The sequence below is a fragment of the Poecile atricapillus genome, chromosome 23 (assembly GCF_030490865.1).
Source record: "Poecile atricapillus isolate bPoeAtr1 chromosome 23, bPoeAtr1.hap1, whole genome shotgun sequence".
In the NCBI taxonomy this organism is placed as follows: domain Eukaryota; kingdom Metazoa; phylum Chordata; class Aves; order Passeriformes; family Paridae; genus Poecile; species Poecile atricapillus.
In genome coordinates this window covers 7,054,833-7,063,767 of record NC_081271.1, presented here as the reverse complement: position 1 = coordinate 7,063,767, position 8,935 = coordinate 7,054,833, and the positions used below count along the sequence as shown (strand labels likewise).

The following is an 8,935-nucleotide window of genomic DNA, read 5'->3' as shown; positions in this document are numbered from 1 at the left end:
CAAAGGGGAGCAATGCCTCGAATTGAGCACTAGGGAAAGATGAGCCAAGGAAAATGTGACCTCGGGATGATGTGAAGCTCTCGGCCCCTTTCAGCCCAGTGAGCTGCTGAAGGCTGACTGGGGTACACACAGGCTCCCAAAGGCTGCTCTTTGGGTTTGTCTGCCAGGGTCAGCTTGCAGGGCTGGATGCTCCACCAGCAGCTGCAGACACCAACACACAGGGCAGTGACTGGCACCTCTCCCAGTTAAGCTTTTAGCAACAATTTCTCAACTTCTTGAAAAGGTAGAATTCCAGTCTGCTTAGCTTTCCCACGGGATAACCCAGAGAAGTGAAGTCACTGACCTGTGCCAAGCAGGACTCTGCTCTGCCTGTGTTCCCAGCCTGGAGCAGTGCCAGGGACACTCCTGCAGTGCCATAACCACAGCTCTGGCTTCAGGTGGCATCAGATCACCTGCTGGGCACTGGCAGGCAGATGGAGAGCCCCAGACCTGGCAAGATGGGCATTTTCCCCTGACAAAAAGTCACTCAGGCCGTAGATCTTTGTCTGCATTTAATACAGAGGTGCTACACCATAAACTCCAACTGTTCTCCATGGGATCAATACACACAACAGAACCACTGCAGCTTCCTCCACACAGCCCAAGTCCTGTCAGCTCGTGGGAGTGTTCTGAATGACACAAGTGTCCAGGGCCTTGACAGGCATTTCCAGTGCTCCAGGAGAGCCTTTGCCCCAGTTCTCTTGGACACAAATGCTGCTGCCCACCCTGGGAGAACACCAAGAGTCACCAGTGTAGGTATAAATGGAGAGGTTTCACCTCAGGAGGTTTTTATCTAGTGGTAAAGCACAAAAAGATAGAAATGTAAAGCAGCTTTTTATCTGTTGGACTCTTGCTGATGTAGGTACTAACAGGTTTTGTGATATTCACCTGCCCAGAAGCAAGCTGCAGTCTCAGTTATGCTGGTGTAAACCTGGACAGACTCCAGAGGTGTGGAAATCTCTCCATTTACATCAGGGTAAGTGGAAGCAGCAGAAACTGGCAGAAACTCCCTCCCCGTTGTTCCTGTGCTGCATATGTGGCTCAGCACCACAATGCCCACGGACCATCAGTGCACACTGGGGGAGGAGGTGGCTGCTGCATCCTGGAGAAACATCACATCATTTATCCCACATCAAAATTCTCCCACTATTTTTATCCCAGGAAGACTCAGCCAGCTCCCAGCTCTCTGTTCCCAGCCCGTTTCTGCTGGGGTGGGCTGATGGAGTCCCACATTCAGCCGAGCTCCACGTGGCAGTCACAGCCCCAGGGCCAGCCAGGCTGGGCAAGGGAACGGCAGAGGACACGAGCAGAGAAGCCTTTGGGGCTGCTGCTCCCTCTGGAGACGGTGAATCAGGGAGGGTTGGAGTTCCATTCCAACACTGGGGTGTCCTGATGTGGCAGAGCCCAGCAGGGCCTAGCTGAGCATCTTGTGCCGGTCGAACACCGTCTTCCTCTGCTCCTGCACCTGCCGCTTCCAGCGCTGCTGCGCCCCCTCCATCCGCTCCAGCACCGTGTTGGCCCTGGCACCGGCCAGGGTGGGCACTGCAGCCAGGGAGCGAGTGTCCTACAAGGAGAAGAATGGGGCTGGAGACCTGGCAACGCCCAGCCCAAGCACAGAGGGAGGGAGCTGACTTGGGGAGAAACTGCACCTGAAAGAGCAGTTCAAGGTTTGAGTTGTTCTGATGAAAAACCTCCTTTTGAGAGCTCCTCAACACCAGCCCCAAGTCCTTGACCTTGGGGATCACCCATGACTGCAGACAGAAGTCCCCAGGGGAGGAACTGCACAAAGCTCTGTTGGAAATTCACTCTTGGAGTCTGCAGGGAGCCAAAGTGAACCACATCCCCCTGCTAAAACCAGGAGATCCATCATGGCAAACGAACAAGGCCTATCCCAGTGGACTTAGTCCAGCATACTGGAGTGAGATAGACCTCCCCTGACACCAGGCATTTACCATGGGCACCCGGATCTGGATCTGGATTACTGCTGCAGAGGAGGGTGCAGACCCATGACTTTGGGGTACAATTCATCTCCTCCTGCAGGCCCTCCTTTTTCAGCAGAGGGAGGCAATGGATGGACTGTGAACACTGGAGCAGCTGCTCCTCACTTACATCAGAGTATGAAGGAATTAGGCCAAATAGTTTATACTCACAACAAAGTACAAACAGGACAGTCCTGTACAACACAGTGCTGTAACTGCCTGGATTTTACGCAGCAAGAAATTTGTCCTCTCCCTAAACTGGTGTGTGACAAAGATAGAGAGTGCCTCTTTCTTTGCTACTGCGTCCTAATCATTTTGCCCATGGTTTGTACACCAGCATCCCACAAAAAGATGGGGTTTGAATGAAATTGTGCTCTGGGAAGAAGCACAAGGAAAAACAGCCTGGATACAACTCAGGACCCAGCCCCAGAGCAGGATCAAACAGCATCTCATAGGCCATGTTTTAAGTGTCTAGAGGACATTTCAGCCAACACTTAAGCTCATCTTTCCCTGGAAGTTCAGCACCACAAAACTCCACCTGGGACACTGCACAAACAGGATCTGTTTGACTTTTTGCTCCCTCTAAATGGACAAAGCAAATTCAGGCCAGTTGCTACAAAGCTCCCTCTGCCTCTGAGGGCAGGGCTTGCCTTGGGCTCGTTTCACAGAGCTTTTAATATTCCTCGTGCTTCTGCATGACCTGCAGAGATCTGAGTCTAAATGTTCACCTGTGTAACTGCCCCCAAGCAGCAATGCTGGTCCTTCACTGGATCAGAGACAAGCAGGAGGTCACTGTTTCCCTGTCCCCCTTGTCCTGTCCCCCTGTCCCCTCACCTCGCTGTCCTCCTCGTTGTGCAGGGGCTGGGTGTAGGGGTCTGGCTTGCGGATCAGGGGGTCCACGAGCACCAGGAATGCCATGTAGAGCAGCAGGGCCCCCACCACGGACAGGTAGATGATGATGATCACCTGCAGTTGAGGACAGTGCAGGGGGAAAGGATAAGCAGTGTAGATAAGAAGCACCACAGAGGTCAGGAAGGTCCTTTGCAGCTGCCTCTGATGTGTGATCTCTTGTTCTCATTTTGCTCACAAGAGTCTCTTGCTCTTGCCAGGAGGCCAAGGTTGTGCCATCACTGCACAAACTACACTGATGCTCTCACTGTGCCAACTGAGGGCATGTTCTGCACATAAGAGACAAGGTAAGGCCCTGGTCAGAGGTGCTTAGCACTGTCACACATCCCCAGCAAGAAGACTGAGGTTCCACACAGCTCCTCACTACCAGGAACGCCCCTGGCTTGGACACGGAATCCCAGAAATCCCAGAAATCACAGAAATCCCAGAAATCATAGAATCCCTGAATCACTTCAGTTGGAGAATATGTCTGAGATCATGGAGTCCAAGCTGTGACCAATCCCCACCTTGTCACCCTGCCCAGAGAGCACTCAGTGCCACATCCAGCTGTTCCTTGAACACCTCCAGGGACACTGACTCCACCTCGTCCCTGGGCAGCCCCTTCCAATATCCAACACCCTTTTGTGAAGAAATTCTTCCTAATGTCCAACCTAAACCTCCCCTGGCACAGCCTGGGACCATGTCTTCTTGTCCTGTCACTGACTGCCTGGGAGAAGAGGACAACCAACCACCCCTCACCTTTCAGAGAGCTGTAACCCCTGGCACTGCCACCATGTACATGCTGTGACAGTTTTCTCATTGTGGGCTCTTCTCCAGGAACCCAATGCAGTCACCCTGGGCTGCTGTGGCACAGCAGGGACAGGACACAGGCAGTGACTGCAGTCACCCTGGGCTGCTGTGGCACAGCAGGGACAGGACACAGGCAGTGACTGCAGTCACCCTGGGCTGCTGTGGCACAGCAGGGACAGGACACAGGCAGTGACTGCAGTCACCCTGGGCTGCTGTGGCACAGCAGGGACAGGACACAGGCAGTGACTGCAGTCACCCTGGGCTGCTGTGGTTTGTCAGGAGCAGGACACAGGCAGTGACTGCAGTCACCCTGGGCTGCTGTGGCACGACAGGCAGCAGGACACAGGACACAGAGCTCGTACCTTGATGGTGGTGGTGCTGCGCTCCTCGTACTTGCACTCACAGAGCAGGCAGTAGGCCTCCACATCATTCCCAGGCACTGGCATGGGCTCCACCACGTGCAGACAGTTGCTGCAGCACAAACAAACCACAGTGAGCAGCAGCACAAGGTGAAACCAGTGCTCTGTGCAAGGACACAGGGCTGACTTTGTTTGTGTCCCAGCTTTCCTGTCAGGCTGATAACACTGATCTGGTATAAAGAGCTCCCCTCACAGCCTTGCTGGCCCCAAGTCCCTGGGACAGACTGTCCCAGCACCTTTTGGAGGGGTCCAGTCCAGGTGGAAGAGATTGGAGGGCACACCCCACATCTGCCAAGAGTGGTGGGTTAACATATCATCCCAAATTCCTCAATTTCTGTTTAAAAAATGCCCCTGGCCTGGGTTGAACATCACCCACCAAAGCAGTTCCCTCTGCAAACGTACAGGCAGGGAATGCCTTCCTCAGCACAGCTGGGAACTCCAGAGCTTGGCTGTCAGGGACCCACCCCTGGGGCTGCTCCACGCACTCACCAGTCCTTCTGGGACACGTTCTTGTTGTAGATGTGCCCGCTGATGTTGCGGTACGGGGGGCAAATGCACTTGCAGCGAATGTCCTCAGAGCTCTGCAGGGCACAGGAGCCACATGAAGGAGGGGACACAGCTCTGTCCCCTCACCCCCACCTCTGCTGTGCCCCACACACCGCTCAGGGTCACCCACCTTGCTGGCCTGTGCTGGGGGACACAGGACACAGCCCAGCAGCACCAGCAGCAGCATGGGGCTCGCTGAGTTCCGGGAGCTCTGGGCAGACATCCTGGGAGCCTGAGGGAACAAACTCTAAACCAAGATAAAGCATCTCAGCTGAAAGCAGCCACAATGAGGTAGTCAGATTTTTTTTTTTTTTGCCCACTTTCCTCTGTTTTGCCCAGGAAGAAGAAATTCGTTCCTGAATCAATGCTGATGTCAGCCAGAAACACTGGACACACTGAACACAGATCCCAAGAACACTTCTGTCAGAAGACTTCCACCCTGTACAACCACACATCCAAACTACCCCAGCCCTGCAAAAATACTGCTCATTTCCTTACAACTGCACTTGCACAAAACCTCCTGTTCCTCTCTTACTACCCTGGAGCCCAGCTACAGATATTTTGGTGCTGACAAGTTTTGCTCAGTAGAACACAGAAGCAGGAAAAGCATGGAGCAAGAGTGAGCTAAAGCAGTACCCTGGGGCCTCCCTGCTGCACTGCCACAAATGGTGTCATCAATCACTGATCTTCTGACACTCAAAGTCTTGAGCTATGGGCCATGAGCTATGGGGAAGGGATGGAATATTCCTAAGTATTCCAAACCAATTCCTAAACCTCCTTTATCTCAAGATACCTGTTCAGTAAATCCTGATTTTAAAATTACTTCAAGTTGGTAGCTTGGTGAATTAACACCTTTTGCTATATATCACAGAGTGGTTTGGGCAGGAAGGGACCCTAAAGATCATCTTCCAACCCCTGTGTGTGTGGATAAAGTTGTTCCAGAGATGTGTGCTTCCACAAATCTGTAAGAATATGAATTTATTCCCTGTGCCACAAAAGGCAAATTGGCCTTGGCCAGACTGGTGTTCACCCTCAGAGAGAAAAGGTGGGGCAGGTGTTGGGGACCTTGGGACAGCACAGAAAAGCTGTTTTAGCAGAGGAAGAAGAAGGGAATTTACACCTTCATTAATCAGCTCTCAGGTAATCCCCCAGGTTATTCGAGGTACCTGTACCCCATCACCTGACCTGACTCCATCGGGATTTAAATCACTGCAATATTCTGTCACCCTTTGCTTTATCTTATGTCAATACCTTAAAGTCACATAATGGATTACAAACACCAGGTTCCTTTCTTCTTTATCTAAACAAAACACCAGCAACTTCTAACAAGCTGCCAGACCTCTGAAATGCATCCCAGTCCTATCAGCTCATCACATGATTTATGAATGTTTTGGATCACCCATTTCAACAATCTCCTCAAACAATGGTCCTTCCCAGGGACACTCCCCTGTACTCCAGGGGTTCAGATCACCACAGATCTGGAGAACAGGACTTACCTGAGCTGCCCAGTGCACATTCCCCATTTTAAGTGGGTCTGGACTTTTGTCTGAATTTTTAACACAACAATGGGGCATGAACCTGGAATTCAGTTTTAGCCTCTCAGCCAAATTCAGAATATCTGAACAACTCACAGATGTCACTTTTAATAACAGTAGGGGAAAACACATGATCTATTACACCCTAACCAAAAACTTAGAACCTGGTCAGAGTTCAGACACTATGAACTGCAGAACACCCTCAGCCACACAAAGGATAATTAAGGCATATTTATCTCCAGAGTTTGACAGCAAAGGTCCGTGCATACATGCCTTGGTGCTGTTCTTTTCAGACCATCAGGCCAAGCACCTGGACCAAACCCCACTGTGCAGCGAGCACAGCAGCGGCTACAGCTGAGCTCCTGGGGGCTGTGGGTGTGTGGCAGCTGCCAGGATCAGCCCCAAAGGGCTGTGCAGAGCTCTGCTGTCCACAGCCACCCTCGCTCCTTCCTCCTTCCTCCCTGGGATCGCCTCATCTTTAACTTCCCCGGCCCTGGAGGTGTCCGAGGCCAGCCTGCTCTCCTGGAACCTGTCCTTGCCCACGGCAGGGCTTGAGATGGATAAGCTTTATAGTCCCTTCCCCCCCAAACCGTTCTGGGATGATTCTGTGAGCATCACCTGGAGCCCTTCTAAGACTCGGGCCCGTTCCCCTTCCCGGATCTGTGCTCGCAGCATCCCCGACAGACCCGGCCGGAGCCTCCATTCCCAGCCAAGGCCCGGCCGCTCCCTCAGCCCTGCCGGGGCTTCCAGGGCCGCTCCCCCCGGCTGCTCCCTCAGCCCTGCCGGGGCTTCCAGGGCCGGTCCCCCCCGGCTGCTCCCTCAGCCCCGCCGGGGCTTCCAGGGCCGCTCCCCCCGGCTGCTCCCTCAGCCCCGCCGGGGCTTCCACCGCCGCTTCCCCCCGGCCGCTCCCTCAGCCCCGCCGGGGCTTCCAGGGCCGCTCTCCCCCGGCCGCTCCCTCAGCCCTGCCGGGGCTTCCACCGCCGCTCCCCCCGGCTGCTCCCTCAGCCCTGCCGGGGCTTCCAGGGCCGCTCCCCCCGGCTGCTCCCTCAGCCCTGCCGGGGCTTCCAGGGCCGCTCCCCCCGGGTGCTCCCTCAGCCCTGCCGGGGCCTCCAGGGCCGCTCTCCCCCGGCCGCTCCCTCAGCCCTGCCGGGGCTTTCACCGCCGCTCCCCCCCGGGTGCTCCCTCAGCCCTGCCGGGGCTTTCACCGCCGCTCCCCCCCGGGTGCTCACTCAGCCCTGCCGGGGCTTCCACCGCCGCTCCCCCCGGCTGCTCCCTCAGCCCTGCCGGGGCTTCCAGGGCCGCTCTCCCCCGGCCGCTCCCTCAGCCCTGCCGGGGCTTCCAGGGCCGCTCTCCCCCGGCCGCTCCCTCAGCCCTGCCGGGGCCTCCAGGGCCGCTCCCCCCCGGCCCCCTGAGCCCGGAGCCCGCGGCTCCCCGGGCCCGGTCCCCACAGCCCGGCCCGGAGCGGGGAGCGGGACCAGGCCGGCCTGAGCCCCGCAGGGCCCGGCCACACGAGCCCCATGCGAGCCCTATACATCCCTATACATCCCCATACAATCTCCATACATCCCCATACATCCCCATACATCCTCATACATCGCCATACAGCCCTATACGATCTCCATACATCCCCATACAGCCCCATACATCCCCATACGATCCCCACACATCCCCCTTACCTGCTCTCGCTGCGGCCCCGGCCCCGAGCGCGCGGCCCCGGCCCCGAGCGCGCGGCCCCGGCCCCGAGCGCGCGGCCCCGGCCCCGAGCGCGCGGCCCCGGCCCCGAGCGCGCGGCCCCGGCCCCGAGCGCGCGGCCCCGGCCCCGAGCGCGCGGCCCCGGCCCCGAGCGCGCGGCCCCGGCCCCGAGCGCGCGGCCCCGGCCCCGAGCGCGCGGCCCCGGCCCCGAGCGCGCGGCCCCGGCCCCGAGCGCGCGGCCCCGGCCCCGAGCGCGCGGCCCCGGCCCCGAGCGCGCGGCCCCGCGGGCTCCCGGAGCTGACGCGCGGTGACAGACTGCGCCGCTGGCCACTCGGAGCAGCGCTGGGGATGTCCCACACTGCTCCACTGCTCCCTGCCCTCGCACGGAATTACCGAGCTGGAAGGGATTTCTCACAGTCGGAAAGCGCTGCTGTCGTGTCGCTTGGGAGAGACCTCAGAGCTCCCCCCATTGCACCCCTGCCATGGCAGGGACACATTCCTCCATCCCAGGCTGCTCCAAACCCATCCAGCCTGGCCTTGGACACCTCCAGGGATCCAGGGGCAGCCACAGCTGCTCTGGGCACCTGTGCCAGGGCCTCAGCACCCTTATATTATAAAATAATAAATAATAAAGTAATTATAAATAAAAATTAAAAATAATTATAATAAAAATTATGGGTTTTTTTATAATACTTCATCTAAACCCACTCTCTTTCAGCCTGAAGCCATTCACCCTTGTTCTGTCATAGCGTGTTCCTGTACATAATATTTTGAAGAGTTTTCTCACCTCGTTGCTGTAATGTTTTAAATCCTGGCCCTGCCACGGCTGCATTCCACCCCCACTCACTGGAGACTGCACAGGATAGTGGTCAAGTCAGCTGGACTGATCCAAGGAAATATTCCATGAGAATAATCCTGGGTATTAGATGCACAAAGGACTTCTAATTCCTTCCTCCTACTCCAGTGCTGCTGGGCGGAAGAAGCTCTTTGGTGCTAAATCCGAGTTCTCCCTCCAGAGCAGAGCCTG

General features: G+C 56.3%; 1 protein-coding gene across 2 annotated transcripts; it reads right to left on the bottom strand.

Moving 5' to 3' along the window:
• Positions 1-533: 533 nt before the first annotated feature.
• On the bottom strand, positions 534-7,975 carry TMEM9 (transmembrane protein 9). Of its 2 annotated transcripts, none has more exons than XM_058855892.1 (6): positions 7,893-7,975; positions 4,812-4,913; positions 4,625-4,716; positions 4,079-4,187; positions 2,853-2,984; positions 534-1,603 (listed from the first exon to the last, which is right to left on the bottom strand). In XM_058855892.1, exons 2-6 carry the CDS (start codon positions 4,902-4,904, stop codon positions 1,454-1,456), a joined length of 576 nt encoding a protein of 191 aa, XP_058711875.1. In that variant the 5' UTR covers positions 4,905-4,913; positions 7,893-7,975; the 3' UTR covers positions 534-1,453. The 2 variants fall into 2 exon arrangements, with proteins under 2 accessions (XP_058711875.1, XP_058711874.1); XM_058855891.1 differs by having other exon boundaries at positions 4,812-4,928; positions 7,893-7,932.
• Between the last annotated feature and the right edge of the window lie 960 nt (positions 7,976-8,935).